The following is a 17,500-nucleotide window of genomic DNA, read 5'->3' as shown; positions in this document are numbered from 1 at the left end:
TTGTTTGCCGCTGACTTGGAGTAAGAGCCAAATACAACTGATGATAACTGAAGGAATGATCGATGTTGTTGATGATTGATTTTTAGGTTAAAATGTTAAAGGTCTTAAAACACATTCCACTCAAGTTATATTATATGTAGTTCACCCAGTAGCACGTATGTCTTTCCCTCCTCTTCTCTCCCCTTCGTGCCTACCTCTCTTAACACCCTCATTTCATCGTATCTTGTATGGACCGTGCTAGCCATTCTTTTTGTCTGGTAAGAGTCCATTTTATCAAACCGTACCCGGATTGGTGGTCACAATAACCCTAACCTAACGATCAAACAAACCAATGTCATTGTCAGTGAACCTCACACTTGTTCGTCTTGTGCGGTATCTTTAGGTTGTAATGGCAGCAAACTCTTATCCAGCTCTGAACGACGTCATGTACAGTGAACTGGTGATTTTGACAGAAAGTGTAGCCAAGTTATGTCCCGAAATAAGGTAACGACAAACGGTAAACGGCAGACTGAAAATTGCGTTTTGGCAGAAATCAAAGAAATTTGTTTGGGTGAAGCTCAATTCTTGCCTTTTGTTTACAGATCTCAAGTGCAACTTCCCAAAATACATAGAAAAGTTAGAAATTTTCATTCTTTTATGACAAACACTACCTAGACTGCTCGCAGTCCCTTTTGAGTCAGTCGAACCGGCCGCTTTAGTCACGCAAGCGAGCCGAGGAGGAGCATAGGCATAGAGCGACATGTAGATGTATCCCCCATTCTTCCCTCGGCTCGCTTGCGTGACTAAAGCAGGCGGTTCGACAGTCCCTTCTGAGTGAGTTGTGACTAGAATGGATACTCCAAAATCAGGTAGACACTTGATTTTTTGTATATAAAGTGCGAAACGATCTTACTAAAGTTTCACCAAGTTAAAAAAAAATCTGTGAAAAGAGTGCCACCAGAACCATGTATGAAAGCTAACCATTTCGAGTCGCCGCTTAGACCTAATCAGTAGAGATCAGTGCCTAACCCAGCAGTTATTCTCTGCCTAAGCAGTGTTGTTTGTGAACACTGAAGTACGTAACATGTCACGAAGTGTCTCACCTTATTTTGGAGTATCCTTTCAAGTCAGAACCCACTCAAAAGGAACTGCTAGCAGTCTAACCAGTACCCTGTCTTTTCACATTTGCCATTTCACGTAAACGCGATGGTAAATCTCTCTACTATCTGAAGACTTCCTTAAATTAAAGTATAAGGTTCCCTCCCTTCCATAATCTTCCACGCGATGTGTCACCACTGATCAAGCGAATGGAGCGCTGAGGATTCTATTTCCGCCCAAAAACCTTTTCTTAGCAACTTAACGAATATTTTTCAATTAATTATTGGCTATGTGATAAGAAATTAAACCTAAGAGACGTGAAGCAAACCTTAGACGGATCACTTGCTCGTCAAGAATATGACGCCTACGACTTGATTTCTATCATCTTTTACCTTCATTGCAATTACAACTGTAGGCGTTTTTTTTTTTTTTTAACCGATATTCGACAATGTGACTTCTGATCAACATCGTGATATCTGCATAGGGGTCGGATTTAGAGAAAAAAAGGCGAATAATAAATAGAAAAAAGCCGTGGCAAGTGTGCTAGGAAAGCGCGTCCAACAAATTAGCAATTTAATCACAGTGAAGAATGTGAAGAACAAAAACAAGGCGAAAAGAAACAAAAAAAAGCAATGTGACACACCATAAGACCAACCCGGTGTGGCCAACAGATCACGCATGCGCACAACCATTTCACCCAGTCAATTGGCAACCATGGACAACTGTTTAGGCCTTGTTAGGCCTCATCAACAGTTTTGCCGTTCTCAACCCAGCTTACCACATTTCTTGCATGTGGAGTTGCCAATTAATGGGGTGCCTAAAACACTTAAGTGGGAGGTTAGTGCGCTCGACTCCGGATCGAGTGGTCCGGGTTCGGGGCCTGGCCGGGGACATTGCGTTGTGTTCTTGGGCAAGACACTTTACTCTCACGGTGCCTCTCTCCACCCAGGTGTATAAATGGGTACCGGCGTAATGCTGGGGGTAACCCTGCGATGGACTAGCATCCCATCCATGGGGGAGTAGAAATACTCCTAGTCGCTTAATGCTACTGAAACCGGAGATAAGCGCCGGCCTGATGGGCCTTCTGGCTCGTAAGCAGTGACTAAAACACTTACCTGGTATGTTGGCTTTGCCTTGCTGATGAGGCCCGACAAGGCCGAAACAGTTGCACATGGCTGGTTAACAGTCATGGCCATCCCTCAAACTGACATTTCCCTTTTTTTTTTTTCAACTTGCACGACTTACAATCTACTTCAGACTTCAAATCTACTTCAAAGAAACAAACAATTTAAACATGGAGAGAAGATTCAGAATAGGCGAGGCAGAGAATCCATGGCTGCACTGCCAATCAGGTGAAATGGTTGTGCGCAAAGGTGATATGTTTTCTCCACACCGGGTTGGTGCATGGTGTGTTACCTTGCTTTTTTTGTTTGTTGGGTTTCTTTTTTTTCAGAAAAACATGACGCCAAGCTTTAGCGCCGCCTGTGTCTCACTAACAAAGCCCTTATTTGTTCAAACTTACTTCCGTTTAAATTAGTTGCTTTTTTTCAGGGTTGCATTTGAGGAGAAACGTTTATTTCACATGGAATCTGGAATTGGTTCACCATGTTTGGATTTTAGGTATGAGGGGATCCATCCAAAACCTTTGTTCTTGGTTAGTTTTCAAGGAAACTTTATTGCTGTTCCTTATCGCGTCTGATTTACTGAATCAACGACATCACAAAAAGTTTATGTTCACTGCTTCATTTGCAACATTAAAAGAATCCCCGCTCTTGTTTGACCTGAATTGGCCAAACAAGTATAGACCACCAGACGTTTTGGGGATTGAAAGTTTTACAGATATCAAAATTGCTTGACCATTTTTTAAATAATTCTTTCCAGGAGGGTAAACACTGAGCTGGCGCGGAAGTGCATGGACGCTGATTTGTTAATCCTTGAAGGAATGGGCAGGTAGGCATAATAATTAAAGAAACGTTAATAAAATGCTACTTTCCTCAGATTGCGAACCAACTTTATAGACGAAGTTTTCAGCCCCAAAGCACTCGCTTATTGATATGTGAAATCCTCTGGGTGAGATGGTCTTTCATATACCGGATCCGAAATAATTAATTTCCATAAAGCAAAAGAACAAAGCAAACATAATTAGCAAGACTTAACTGATTAGAATGTAATGTGAAGTGCTTTATTCTTCTCATTTCAGAGCCGTTCATACCAATTATGACGCGAAGTTTACTTGTGAATCCATTAAACTTGCTGCGCTAAAGAATCGCTGGCTGGCAAGAAGGCTTGGGGGTGATATGTACAGTGTGGTGTTTCGATACGAACAAGGCACAGCGTCTTGATCGCGGCCCCTAGAATAAGCCGTATAGTTGACTATTATGATGTGACAATAGTAAAAATAGTAATGATAATAGGAATAATTACAATTAGTAATAATAATTGGTCTTCACTAGCGACGCAAACATTAACTCAAGTGACACATCCAAGCGCGTAAACTTGTCGTTAAATAGTGTCTTGTCCCGTATGTTACTTATGCGCATGCTTGAGTCGCTATACCTTTAGATGCCTTTTGCATGATTAGGCTGATTTAGCAACAGAACGGGAACGTCAGTGGCGACGTCGCGCGCAGCAAAACTACCAATGAGAATTTAGAATAGAGAAGAAAAGATTGGAGTCTACTCTATTTTGAATTCTCATTGGTGTTTTTTCTGCGCGCGCCGTCGCCACTGACGTTCCCGTTCTGTTGCTAAATCAGCCTATTATGATAATGAGGTCTTCAAAGCATTTAATCTCGTCCCCAGAGTCCGCTTTTCTTTTGGTCAGCGCTAATAAGACGGACTCTGGCTAATTCCGATTTAAGCGCAGTCGTAGTGAAGTTCTATTGTTGTAACCGTTGACAACCACTGTTGTTTCACACCGGACTCTGGGGACGAGATTGCAAAGCATCAAAGATGTCGAAAATGAACAAAAAGCAATGGCTCTGCACGCCCTACACACGCGAATATGCTTTCGGGTCCATTTCTTTGCTTCTCTCGAACCGTGACCAAATTCTCACAACCCACCCACCTACCCCACCCCAAATTCGAGATCATGGGGAGGACGTGAGCACCCCATGATAAACTTTTAAATCATCTCTTCGAAAAGCGCATAGCGTTGATGTCAGTCGGTTACGTTCTTGAAAAGTTTTTACGCATTTTCAAAAAAAAAGTCAGGAAATCATAAGAATAACGCGAAGTCTTATTTTATTTTTAGTTGACGTTTTCGTATCTACAATAGCATCGTCCTTGCTTAAGCTCCTTTCTGATAACGACCACGAAACTGTTTTTTATAGGCATTGACGGATATGGTTATTGTTGACAACTCAATATACCTCTTTCATAATGGCAGCCAATAAAATATTCTAAAAGGCCTAACTTTCAACACGCTCTTCTTTACATGTTCTATCTCAGTGCGTACCCAATCGGAGGACAGTTCTGTTGTATGCTCATATGTTCCTGTAGTTAAATTACCCTTGACATGACTAACGAGTATTTTGTTATCTACTGCACCACAACCCATCACTGTGGCGTGACATGCACATATCGTGACCATCTCACAAAAGACTCATTGTCCATTGAGTCAGAGCTTTGAGCTTGCTTCCTTGGCAATGTTTTCAAAATTATGTGTGAGCAGCTCGATAAATATCATAAGCTTAAGCATTGCCGTCTTAGCTTTCGTGCTTGGTTTGGCTGCATTTTTGCGCACAGAAATTAGACTGAACAATCAGGAGACTGAAATAGCTGCACTGAAGCGATTGTGTATCAAACGGACCGATCAACTATCATCAGAATTTATAGGTAAGATCTTCCTTAATAGTGCACTCTCACATTTTGGCGACAGGCTTGCTGCTAATAGTGATTGCCTTATACTGAGCCTTATCGTGGTAGTTTCGCAAGTGAATTCAAAGTCCATATTTCTCTGTTATTGAAATGTTATTCTTACCTCTTTTAATTCCCCTATCATGTTTCCACTCGCACGGTTTTCTCAGCGTCGTGTTTTTTGTAAGTTTCAGTTAAATTGTTGGAGTGTTTGCATTCGCGTTGCATTTACACGTTGGTTGTGCATTTTTAGCCAGTTGAGGTTCTATAGTGCCCTAACTTTCGTGAAGAAAGACTTCTCGTTCATGAGAGTTTTTGTTTTTGTGAATCCTTGATGTTTTCTCTCCAAGGAAAGTTTTACAGTTACTATGAAGAAAAGCACAGAAACGGTCGGTCTGCTGATGTTGGGAATGGAACCGACCAGAAATTGGTAGCTGCAACCAAATTGATGGAAATCCAACAACAAATCAAAGACGATCTTCAGAAACTACAGGAAGAGAACAGGCGCGTGTGCAGAACACCTCTTGGTTCGGTAATAATTGAATAAGAAGAATATACAATGGAATGAAATGATATGAAATTAAGTTCGAATTGTAGACAACTGAGCAGTTGCGGTTGTCATCAGTAACGACTGAATCCTGGAAATGATGAGACTTCAGCGCGCTAATGCCTTGAACGTTTCATCCTGTGCCTCTGTTGTGACCATAAACTGGCTACTGAGGTTACTAAGAGGATTATTCAGATCACTTCATTTCAAAAGAAAATTAACGTTACACATTGTCTACTGAGTCGACTAACTTGCCAAAGTGGTTTATCCAATGAACTAACTGATTGTTTCCACTGGCCGGTCTTCCCTCGCGTACTAATGGGTATCGTTTATCTTCTGCTAGGGCAAGGAAAGCGTCGGCGTTCGGAGGAGACACGTTTCCCCCAAGGTACCAAAGTAATCAGGCTAAAGAAAAGTCCTCCACCCATAGTTTCAGTCTTAGTTAAGGACGGTGCCTAATATTGTTATTGCGCATACGTTTTGCGCATCTCGAGACACTCGGGTTTCCTATGGGTGATGCTTACTAATGCAAGGATATTTTTGCGCGGTTTAAAACCATGCGGAGAAAGCAGGACTTAGCAAGTGCTCTTGGTATCCAAAAAGGAAATTGGGAGTAACCATGCATTTGTCAGAGATAATTAAGCCTCAATATGGAAACGGACAGCACGCATTGCTTTGTATTTTAAAGCTTTTTACAAATATTGTTGATTACTTATCTTAAATGTTTGGTTGCGCCCAATTTTCTTTTTGGGTTTCAATAACACTTGTTAAGATTTGCGTTTCCCGCATATTCATAAACCGCGCAAAAATACCTTTGAATGAGTAGGTACCGTCCTTAAATTGCATTTTTGCGAATTTGACAGAAATGTCTCCAGGGACCCCCGGGCGAGCCTGGCGTAAAAGGAAGCAAAGGAGATACTGGGATCTCAGGAGCCCCTGGAGCCAAGGGACAGAAAGGAGAAAAAGGAGCGAAAGGAACCCGAGGAGAACCCGGTCAGTCCCATCGGCGTGATGACTACCCAGGAGGGTCTCCACGGGTCACAGTTTTACCTGCAATATTGACTGTAAATGAAAATCAGACAGCAAGATTTCATTGTGCTGCTACAGGTTAGTAGATTAGTGTCGTATCTCAATAATTGCTGCCGTACGCCATAAAAGGGTGTATCATGGTTGGTATTTACTGAGCGAATTCTTGCTCATTATTAATTCCAACTGTTTTCACTTCCAACTTGCACGGACAAAAAAATTAACGAAAAATTTCGCCATGTCCTTCATAGGTGACCCCAAACCTTCCACAGTGTGGCGCAAGGACGGTAAAGTACTACAAAATGGACTAAAATATCTCGTACCACGCGACGGACAGCTGATCATTAGACATGCGCAGTACGAAGATAGTGGAGCTTATGAATGTGTAGCGCGAACGAACCGGAAACGGGTGGAAGCCTTTACGGATCTTGTAGTAAGAGGTGTGAATTGAAAAGCGTTTCTATGTTTGATTATGACAATTATGAGCACTAAAGCACTCAAATGTTTGTTCATATTTTTTCCCTAACTCGGACGAGATTTTTGTGCGAATGCTGCATATTTAAATTGCGATTATGAAGCGACTTTCTAAACGGAAGAGGTTTTCTGTCTCTTAAGATATATCATGCAGTGTCAATGAGTGAAAAACAAATCAAGGAATAGTTATCTTAACAACAGAATCTTAACTTTTAGCTTAGAGGGAAACTGTTATATGTTTGCAGGAACTCCTCGTATTAAGCCGCTGAGCCAGCGTATTATTTACAGCATTGAGGGAAATAACGCAACCTTTCCACAGTGCATCGCAACAGGGTTTCCTTCCCCGATAGTCACATGGTCACGAGTGTTCTCTAGTCTCCCGAAAAAGCGGGCCATCCCAAGAGATGGGAATCTCGACATCATTAATACTACCGCAGAGGATTCTGGTGTTTACTCATGTGAGGCTAGCAATGATGTTGGTAAATTGCAAGTCATTGCTCAGTTGGTTGTTTTAGTAATACCAAGATTTATCCTGAAACCACCTGAGGAGCTCGTCGTCAACACAGGTGATTTCAATCAGCATTCAGTTGCTTTGAAGGGTACATGACGACGCATGCGCAGTTTGTGGTAAATATCGTGATACATACGAATAAAGGGGATCGTTTCTAAAGATACTGCGGTGATGCATCGTTGGGGCCGGTGAGGAGTCAAACACGAAAATTTTTGTTTTATCAAACGAGTTGATAGAGCGTTTTTCAATTGTCGTAAAACAAATACCAATCACAACAGGCTCAAAGAGCGCAAAGAACCAAATCCAAATTCGTTGCAATTCCGTGTAACTTGCTCAAAGCGCGGGAAAAATCGCGCGTGCAAGTCGCGATTGGTTTTGGTTTTCCTTCCCATTGGTTAGTAAACTAATGCAAGATTTTTAAACCAATCACCAAGCGTAGCAATCGCGTAATTACTTTCGACAGTCATTTGAAAACTGCTCGAAGGCAAATTAACCACAGTAACAAAGTGTGTCACTGTGAGCTGACGTGTCGAGCGTTAGCCCTTCGTCAGAGCGATTACGAATGGCTAATGCTCCAAATTCCATTTATGTTGGACACTGTTACGCATAGAAGCCTGAATTCGTTTCGACAAACTTTCTTCTATTAGTCTTATTTATTTATTTCATCTCCACGAGAGGCTTCAAAATGAAGTAGGTGGGGTACAAATTAAGAAGGAAGTTAGACCTTATAATCATATAAGAAAAACACTTCGTAGCGAATATGCATATAGGTTCGGATTATATGAAACCATTTTCTAAGCGAACGATTTTTGCATATAAGAAAACCACCACAGCAGTTGCAAACTGAGCGGCATGGACAAAATCAAAGCCTTCAGTGGACTTGAGCCCGTAAACTTGCGACTAATTTATTTTGGCAAGAAGTATTTTCGGCAGGCTGCTTTTAGTTGAAATACCCCATCATATTGTGGCCTAGAATGTCTTATCCCAGAGAAAGCCAAGATTCTCTTGAAGGGGGTTAGGTGCAAATGAAGAAAAGATATCATTACCGAAAGAGCCTTATATAGGTTAAGTGACTTCTTTTTTGTTTTTAACAGGCGACATTCTGGCAGTGAACTGTAGTGCACATGGAGACCAAACCCTTCAGGTTACTTGGAGTCGTGAGTATGCAGAGCTTCCTGATCGTAGAGCAACTGTGCGAACTGACGGAACTCTCATTATTTCTCAGATAGTCCCTGAAGATTCTGGGAAATACTTTTGCACTGCTCGAAGCGTTGGCGGTGCCGTCCAGGCCACCTCTATCATGAACCTTATTGTCGTGAAAAGTAAGTCCCTATTAATGAACAGCAAGCTCCCCGTACATACTGATACGTACAGCCGTTTGGGTCCAAGACAGATATAATATTTCCTAACAGGGAGTTCATCGCTTGGAGCCGGCAACTGCCTGTTTCACTTCTCAGACCTGGGTGTTTTTGGATTCATGGACTCCTTGGTTTTTCAGGTTTAATTTATAGCGTAGCGTGCATTTATTGACGAAGCTGGACAAAATACTTGCCGTAGAGCTGTTCCAAATCCAGGCGGTCGTGATCTCCTAAATTTAATTCTTCAAAAATACGATTCATGTTTCCACTTTTGCCAACATACTTCCGCAAGATTCTGGAATCGGGTACTGTTATATACGAGCTAAACTGGTAGGTCCAGGAGACGGTACGAAATTAGAGGATTTCTTTTATCATTTTCCATCAAATTGAGCAGTACATTCTCTTTTTTAATAACGTTCAGGCTGAGATAAACCAAAATTTTAAGAACATACCGGTACCAAGAATAGAGCGACTTTCAAATAACCTTGGAAAATAAACGTTAAAACAGAACGTAAACAAAAATGCAAAACATTTAATTGGCTCATCGAACAAAAACAAACTAGCGCCAATTTTCATTGCCTTAGCGAACGCGGATGCAAACAGCGTCATCTCTCCATGGAACTTTCTGGCAAGCGACCGGCATTTCGCTTTGACGTCATTTGAAATGCAGTAATGTGATTGGGTGATCGAAATGTTTACTGCCCATATTAGGCGGGAATAAGGACAAAATTTGATTTAATCTTGCCAAACATTGGTCCATGAAACAAATTGCGAATACTTTTTCAAGGTCATACGAAAGTCTCTCTTTACTGAGGCTGAAAGTCAGTTGAGAACGCGTCTTGATTTTGTTCATCGTTCTTTTTGTTTCTCTTGGGACTTACAATGGTCCTTTGAGAAAACAAAAACAATTGGACAAGCAAAGAGTATTGTGGTATTTTCGAAAGTGGCCAATACTTAGGGACGTTTCTATCATTAAAGATGTGGTTTCCTTTTTACACTGAACTCTGTTTGTATTGGAACTTAGTATAGTACCACACAACTTTAAGAACGTTTTCAGGCTTAAATCGCAATAGAAACGTTCAACGTTAGCTCCAAAATTATACGTTCTTCTAAGAAAAGAGTATATCTTGGATAGTTGTGTCAACCAGAAAACGAGCTCTTAAAAGTCAGTTTGGTGAGAAGTGCCCAGAGTAGTAGATAGTCGAAAATAGCAAGTCTGAATTGGATACGGTAGGTATTTTCTATGTGATCAAATGGATCTGCGTGTGGTCTATTTTAGTTTAAGGGTCTCATGGGCCTAACGGCTTACTCACACCCAAATTAATGGGGATTTCCCCCACAAAGGGTGCTATAGATGCACCACAGAGCGTGCAAATGAGAATTGTATCTTTAAAGTTCCGTTTTTACCATCTGCTTAAGTCATCTACACCTATAGTCACCGTTGTTGTGAACTGTGTTCTTCTTGGAACCATTTTGTGGATGGTTTCTTCGGCGAATTCAAGTGACTGACGTGCATTTTTGCTTTTCTTCCTTCCTGACAGAGGGCATGAAAACTGGCATTTGCCCGATTCCTCTTCCTGTTGACACCTGCGAAGACGAGATTGATGATGAGTGTTCTCTGGATTCCGATTGTTTTGGTGACATGAAATGTTGTTCAGATTCCTGTCAGAAGCTTTGTGTACAGCCGCCCCAAAGTAAGTGAACTAAGGCCAAACGATTTAAACTGAATGACGTTAACAATAAATTTTATCGTAATCGCAAGTAATTTTTATCTACGGGAATCCTAGCGAGAATATTATTAAAATTTTAGAGCTTGACTATTGCTTTTGGAATTCTTTTTTCAAGTCAGAGGATGCGTTGATATACTCTATGCAGGCTTTAACACCAGTGGAATTTACGCTATGAACCCCATCGGAAGGACAAAAATGGAAGTATTCTGTGATCAAGAGACGGATGGTGGCGGATGGATTGTGTTTCAGAGGCGCGTAGACGCATCTGTTGGATTTCACCGAACCTGGGAAGACTACAAAAACGGTTTTGGAAATCTCAAAGGGAATTTCTGGCTCGGAAATGATAACATTCATCGCATTACCTCTATGCGCAAAATGACCTTGCGAATTGAGCTCGAGGACTGGAACGGGCAAACAGCTTTTGCTCGATATGAGAACTTCAAGATTGGCAATGAAAAGTCCAGATACGAGATATCAGTCAGTGAGTACAATGGAACATCCGGGGATTCCTTGAGTTACCATAACAACATGATGTTTAGTACCAGAGACATTGATAATGACAACTGGAAGACTGGTAGTTGCTCAAATGATTTAACTGGTGGTTGGTGGTTTAATGACTGTCACAACTCTAATTTGAATGGTCAGTTTTTGGGCAACGCCAAGGCCTACAGTGGTATTGGGTGGGCCAGGTTTAGGCACAATCTTTCCTTGAAATTTGTCGAGATGAAAATGAGAGAGCGATTGTTTGAAAAAGAAAGAGAGGAATAGGAAAATGCTGACAACTTCAGTTATTTGTAAAACAAGTAAAGTTATGGGTGACTTGAAATTTAAGGCCGGGTCTTCCCTAACCCTAAAAACGGCTGCGAAGGAGGCTACCAGCTCACAAGTCTTTTTGTTGGTAAGCATAGATGACTTATGATTTCGAAATCTAACCTTAAATTTAGTGGATGTGGAACCTACATATTGAAGATTACACTTATGACATGTAGCTAAATAAATAATGCTATAAGACTCGCAATTAACCCTTTAGTTAATAAAGTATTTGCGTCCAGTGGCCGTGCTTCTGAAATTTGTCTTCCACTATAGATAATTAGTGCAGAGATCACACTTCTTCCCGCATTTGTAATACCCTCCAACACTTTCATGATTAACGGTACCATTGAACGGTCTTAACTTAGAACGTGCCAGGATCTCTTGAGATTCTTAGTTCGGCGATAAGCCGGGAAGATAGATTTAGCTTTTGTTATTTTTCCTTTAAAAGCTGCTTCCAGTTTTTAGGTTTAATTTTACTTTTTAAGTTTTCACTTGTTACTGTTATCCGAGGAAGCCGAAACGTTACATTAAATTTGTCTTCTTTTCGATTTATGTCTTTTTTTGATTTTCTATATTTTAAGGGTATTTAGGGCGTGTTCGATTGACCGTATTCCGGAATAGGAATACATGGAATAGAAGTTAGAAGTCCCTCGCTTTTACGGAGATTCACATTAAAATTGTCAAACACCCGCTAAAATGCTATTTTAAACATATCTTTATTATCCTTGTTGCTTTAAAACGCCAAACATACAGTTTTAAATCATCACACCATGTATTCTTATTCCGGAATAGGGTCAATCGAACGCGCCCTTAATTAATGTTAGCACGTACCTATTTTGAACGAGCTTTTTAGCTGATTGGACGCTACGTGGGTAAGTAAACGATTGTATTGTATTGTATTGTAAAGAGATTTCTGGCATGCGCTGGTTAGTGGCTTAATAACTGAATAATATTAATCATGAAATCTGGTTCACGGTGAAAGAGAGAATCTGGTGCCGACGTCCATGGAATAAAGGGGCCTCAAAGTGTTACTGTATGTAGAAATATTGAATCGGGACGTTTTATGGACTTTTAAGAAAGGAATGAAATGATTTAAAAACATTGTCCATCACTCTTTATCACTGCATTTTTGTGGGTGGACACAATATTGTCTTAGGGCACAAAACTGAAACGCAATCAACTGCCGGTAGGTGCAATATACTCTTCTGTGACGAGAACCGCATCTTGCTGCTGATAATAAATAATGCTGATAAAATAATGATAGTCCTTTTGGTAAAGTCTCGAGATGATATGGCCAAGGATAAGGCTTCACTCCTACCTGGGGAGACAGCAAATCAAATCAAATCAAATGGATTTTTACTTTACTTTTCTGGTGACACGTTGAAATGTTGCCTATAGCAATCAGCAACAATGTAAACAATGTAGACCAACGTATAATTTTCAATCTTGTGAGGACGTCAGTCTCAACTTTGGATTGTACAATTTTTTATTGCTTCTCGATAGCGCCTCACGGTGAGCAGCTGTGGAAAGCGAGGCAGGGGAAAGACTAAGAGCAAACAAAACAGGAGAGGAAATTATATTTTGCTCTTAGTTTTCCAACCCTCCTCTTCCAGTCATTTTTCCGCCTGCCACAATATGAGTTTAAAAAAAAGCAGGGATGGCGCAGTGGTGAGAGCACTCCCCCTCTCCCCCCCCCCCCAAAAAAAACCCCGTCTAATACGGACACAAGCTAAGTTTGCCCTCCGATTGCACAGAAAAGACGAGGACAACCGTATGTAGAAGTAAGCGAACTTTTTTTCTACATTTACAGCTTATTTTAGCATTTATAAGCTCAAAGTATGTTTTCCCATAGACCGTATTCATAAATCGCGGTCACATTTATTTATAATTCTTTTGTCCACGTGCAAATTAGCTTACCAAGCTTCATTTTAGAGCAAGAATTCTTTTCAATTCACTGTATGGTATCGAGGCTTGGTAGGCTAATTTGCACTTCGACAAAAGAATTATAAATTGACCGCCATTTATGAATAAGGTCAATACAAAATCTATAAATCGTATTACCGAGCTTGGGCTGCCTGTGGATGGGTCCTCCTTCCCCGCTGAGTTGTGTTTTGTCGTTTGTCGCCATCTTGGATCTAATGACGTGGCCACTCATATGCGCAACTCACTGCGCATAGATGCGGCTCACTAAACGAAGGAGTAACAGATCGGAAAGTATTTTTCCTGGTTTTCAATTGTTTTTTTATTAATTTAAACTTGAGAAAACACACTTTAGGAGCGTATGGGTCTTGAAAACTCACTAGTGTTCTTATTCGGGCTTTTCAACGCATGTGTTTTTCACTGCACCGCGTTTTATTTACCTGGGCTTGCTCCAGTTTCGTATTGCGAACCTGGAAATAAGAGTCCAGGCTGCTCGGTAAGTGTTCTTTGGGATTTGTTGGTTATTTTTGACTTATTGTATCGTTGTAAAACAAATTGTTGTTTGCTCTTTCACATCAGTCTCAAGTTGTACTACATGTAGATATCGCATGCAAAAATCGCGCGCGAAAAGCGAGAGTTCTTAAGAAATTTGACTGTAACTCAAAACTAAATTCAACGTCTTTTATCCTTATTTAAAATTTTTTAATCATATCTTTGTTTTCAAAATATCTTGGATGAAGTGCAACTTTCATAAGTAGTAAAAGGCCTCATTGTTGGGACATTATGCGTTAAGGCTAGTGTGCACCAATATTTAAGCTACCCCAGCTAGCCATAAATGAGTCTTAAAAATGTTTTGAGTTATCAATCGTGTAAGGTATGCTCTTATGCCCACTCTCTTCGTTGTACGGAGTTTAAGCTTGATGTCTGACATGATGGTCTAAATGCAGCTGGGTAAATTTGGATTAATTCTTAATTTGTTGTTTATTTATCCTTTTTTCAACAACACAAGCCTTTCAAATCGTACTCCAAAAGCCGAAATTATTTATATACAGGGGCTACTGTGTGGTAGTGTTAAGCATCTAAAATGTTTTTTTTTTTTATCCTTTCTCCTTTCATCAAATACACAGGGGAAACAGATTTCTGTTTTACATGTTCGTTGAATTTTAGTTCCTTGACAACCAAAATGGCAGTGCAAAAATCTTGACCATCCTCCAACTTCAGCCTGGCCTTCTGAACAAATGGCTGATTGATAATTCACAATATTTTTTAAGTTATCCAGGGATCCACATTTGTGGTCGTCTGGTTGTCCCAGACAACTAAGAGCTCTTGTGGATGAGTATAACAGCTCCAAAGGTTGTCACATCCCTTGGACGAATGAAATTTTAATTAATATCTTTCACAAATTGCATCAAATATTATAATACAAATTGTACTTTCATTCTGATCACTTCTTGTCCAATGGAAACTTCAAGAAAATAAGGAATAAACATGCAGTAGTGGAGCAGAAGCTGCTGTGTATGAACAGGAAAAATGCAAAATCTTGGTAGCATATAAATGGACTCTTGCAATAACTTTGGATCACCCCTGTTGAAGACACCAGACAGGAGCGTCAAAATGTTGGATCTTTGAATTATAGCTTAAAATTATAACTTACATTCAGTTTTATTCAAACTAGAGCAGTGTTTGACTTTCAGGAAAGAGCCTAGGGGCCAGCTGACCCCTACGGTTTCAGCTTTGGTCAACAGCTCAAGTATTTTAGCTGCCAAAACATTTCAGCCTTTCGGCTGCTTATACAAAAATCAGGCCGCATAAAGCTGCCGTGATACACTGCAAGCAGTTGATTTCTCCTATGCTTGAGGTGAGAGAAACCAATGTGAGCAACCGTTTGATTTTCCATCGAGCATGTGCGAAGTACATCTCACCCCACGTGATGTATTTGACATCACTTCTTATTACACGGGAAAAGAATAGAATCACTACACTGCAGGCTCACCCAAGTGCAGCAGTTACGTAGCTGAACACATGTGCAAGCACCAAAAAAAGTTTACTAAGTCCTTTTACCGGTTCAAATTTAATCCTTGGCAGGTTGGTCACAGTGGTTTCTCTCTCAATAAGCATAGGAGAAACCAACTGCTTGCAGGGTACGGCCTTGACAGCCAGATATGGGTAAAAATTGTTGCAAATTTTAAATGTTGTATGATTTGACTTCAAAATAAATTGGACAAAAATTTAATGTACATCAATCATACATTGCTAAGGAATTCGGTTGTGACCGAATAGACTGTTCCACACATTGTAATATAATATCAGCATTCATATACCCTCGAGCCTTGGAGGTACTTTTAAAGTGCAAGTTCTTCTCTCAACGTGCAAAGGGACTTGATTGGTGCAAAAGTCACAAGGGTATTCACTTGAAAAACTTGTGAGCCTTTGTTTTTACACTAACTCTAAAGAACACTAAATCTCTGTATTCATTTATTCTCTGTGCCTTGAGAATGGTGTCACGATGACGCCAAAACGCTTATTTACACATGTACATAATGTGTCATTTGTGACGGTGGTACTTTTTTAAACTTTTATCAACACGATTCATCATCAACAGCAATTTCATTTCTTTCACATTATTTCCTACAATAATCTCAAAAAATCGCTTAAAATTCTATCGGGATAATCTTCAAAAATGTTCTAAAAATCTCTAAAAAAAATTCTCAAAAATCTCAAAACTTCACCAAAAAATCCCAAATTTTAATGGAAAATATCAACGTCATATCAAACTTGAGGCTACATGCTGCGTTAAAGCGTGAAATGTTGTCCGCTATTGGACATACCATATTTTATCGGCTATAAGCCCAGCGATTTTTACACAAGTTTAGTCTGAATTGTCTTGAAAATACATTGCACTCATTCGATGAATAAAAATTATATAATAATAATAATAATAATAATAATAATAATAATAATAATAATAATAATAATAATAATAATAATAATATAATAAAAATGATTATCTTAGCAGCCAGGCTGGCAACTAAGTGTGAAAAGTTAGTCACCAGTGAATATAATCCAGTTGCATTGGCGACCTCAGCGGTTGCAACATGCCTTAACAAAGTAAGTTTTGCTGTGGAAGAGTACGTTTTGCTGTAGCAAATATGGGCCACTGTAAATTGGGTAATCCCATGGTGCAAGTAAAATAATACTCGTAAAACTTTATTTCCGTATTGTAGCAGACTTTACCTTTACCTTTATTGTATATGTATGCACACTTCATGAAATCCTCCTGAAAATTCCTTGTGGAGGCAATAATTATTGGTCCTTTTTTTTGTTTATCTATTTTCTACTGTTACAGAGTAAAATTGAACTATTCGTCAATCGATTGGATTCAGTGGAGTCTGTGATCCCTTATGAATACTCAAGGTTTGTTTTCCAACTAGACCAAGGTTTTAAATTGTGTTAAAATTTCATAATTATGAAAATGAGTTTTAACTTCTATTCAGTGTATACTATTTGGAAATATGGTCTATTTAGAGTAGTTTTCAAGGTACATGTATACCAAGCAGAGAAACAGGTCTGTAATTAGACACATCAGATTGCAACCCTTTCTTGAAATACAGATTTCATCACTAGATTCTTATTCAGTAGAGCAATCACCAACAAAGTGGTTAAAGAATGGCAATAAACATAAAAAATGGTAAATGTAACTTCTTAATTAATTTTCACTGTTTTCTGAGGTCCAAAAACTGCCTGGGAAAAGCTGGAAATAGCATTTCCAGCATTCCCCAGACCCCCCTAACAAGCTAGCACCTTTGGCACTAAAAATGGTACTAAAATTGGGATGCCTACTTCAAAACCTTTTGACAGCCCTGTACCCAGTGGTGTGACCCTCTTTCCATTTGTGTCCTGGAGAGGTCAACTTAATTATTAAAAGCAATACACATAAAGCATAAAATTGTTGCTCATGATGTGCTGACCAGGCTCAGTGTTTTGCTCAAATCCACTAGAATTTCTTCATTGTTAATTCTGAAATGAAAAGTCTTAATTTTTTTATTTTTCTTCCTGGCTGAGCTTGCGAAAGTGGCAAGAAATAAGTACTCGCACCCTGTGTGGAACTGGGCATGAGGCACACTTTGATATGTTATCAGTATTTTTGTTTCTTGTCATAAAGAAAGCGATAGCTTACCCACTCACCC

At 39.8% G+C, this 17,500-nt stretch overlaps 3 protein-coding genes across 5 annotated transcripts in view; all 3 read left to right on the top strand.

Annotated features, from left to right (window-relative positions):
• The window catches only part of LOC137982894 (4'-phosphopantetheine phosphatase-like), a 21,236-nt gene extending 16,746 nt beyond the window's left edge, over nucleotides 1-4,490 (top strand). For both annotated transcript variants that reach the window (XM_068830057.1, XM_068830058.1), the window contains 4 exons: nucleotides 383-483; nucleotides 2,629-2,697; nucleotides 2,959-3,027; nucleotides 3,278-4,490. In XM_068830057.1, the coding sequence (XP_068686158.1) occupies nucleotides 383-483; nucleotides 2,629-2,697; nucleotides 2,959-3,027; nucleotides 3,278-3,419 (381 nt within the window). In that variant the 3' untranslated portion in view covers nucleotides 3,420-4,490. The remainder of the gene's footprint in view (nucleotides 1-382; nucleotides 484-2,628; nucleotides 2,698-2,958; nucleotides 3,028-3,277) is intronic.
• Nucleotides 4,491-4,643: 153 nt separating this feature from the next.
• Nucleotides 4,644-11,941, top strand: LOC137982895 (uncharacterized). Of its 2 annotated transcripts, XM_068830059.1 has the most exons (9): nucleotides 4,644-4,913; nucleotides 5,285-5,466; nucleotides 5,825-5,869; nucleotides 6,345-6,588; nucleotides 6,759-6,947; nucleotides 7,227-7,547; nucleotides 8,587-8,814; nucleotides 10,392-10,544; nucleotides 10,696-11,941. In XM_068830059.1, the coding sequence occupies exons 1-9, from the start codon at nucleotides 4,724-4,726 to the stop codon at nucleotides 11,346-11,348; spliced, it is 2,205 nt and encodes a 734-aa protein (XP_068686160.1). In that variant the 5' UTR covers nucleotides 4,644-4,723; the 3' UTR covers nucleotides 11,349-11,941. The 2 variants fall into 2 exon arrangements, with proteins under 2 accessions (XP_068686160.1, XP_068686161.1); XM_068830060.1 differs by lacking the exon at nucleotides 5,825-5,869.
• Nucleotides 11,942-13,546: 1,605 nt separating this feature from the next.
• Nucleotides 13,547-17,500, top strand: part of LOC137982896 (transmembrane 9 superfamily member 2-like) — a 20,905-nt gene continuing 16,951 nt past the window's right edge. Inside the window, exons 1-2 of the mRNA XM_068830061.1 lie at nucleotides 13,547-13,809; nucleotides 16,660-16,727. Coding sequence (XP_068686162.1) covers nucleotides 13,675-13,809; nucleotides 16,660-16,727 — 203 coding nt within the window. The 5' untranslated portion in view covers nucleotides 13,547-13,674. The remainder of the gene's footprint in view (nucleotides 13,810-16,659; nucleotides 16,728-17,500) is intronic.

Source organism: Montipora foliosa, chromosome 13, assembly GCF_036669935.1.
Source record: "Montipora foliosa isolate CH-2021 chromosome 13, ASM3666993v2, whole genome shotgun sequence".
Lineage (NCBI taxonomy): Eukaryota > Metazoa > Cnidaria > Anthozoa > Scleractinia > Acroporidae > Montipora > Montipora foliosa.
This window is presented reverse-complemented; position numbering and strand designations above follow the sequence as displayed.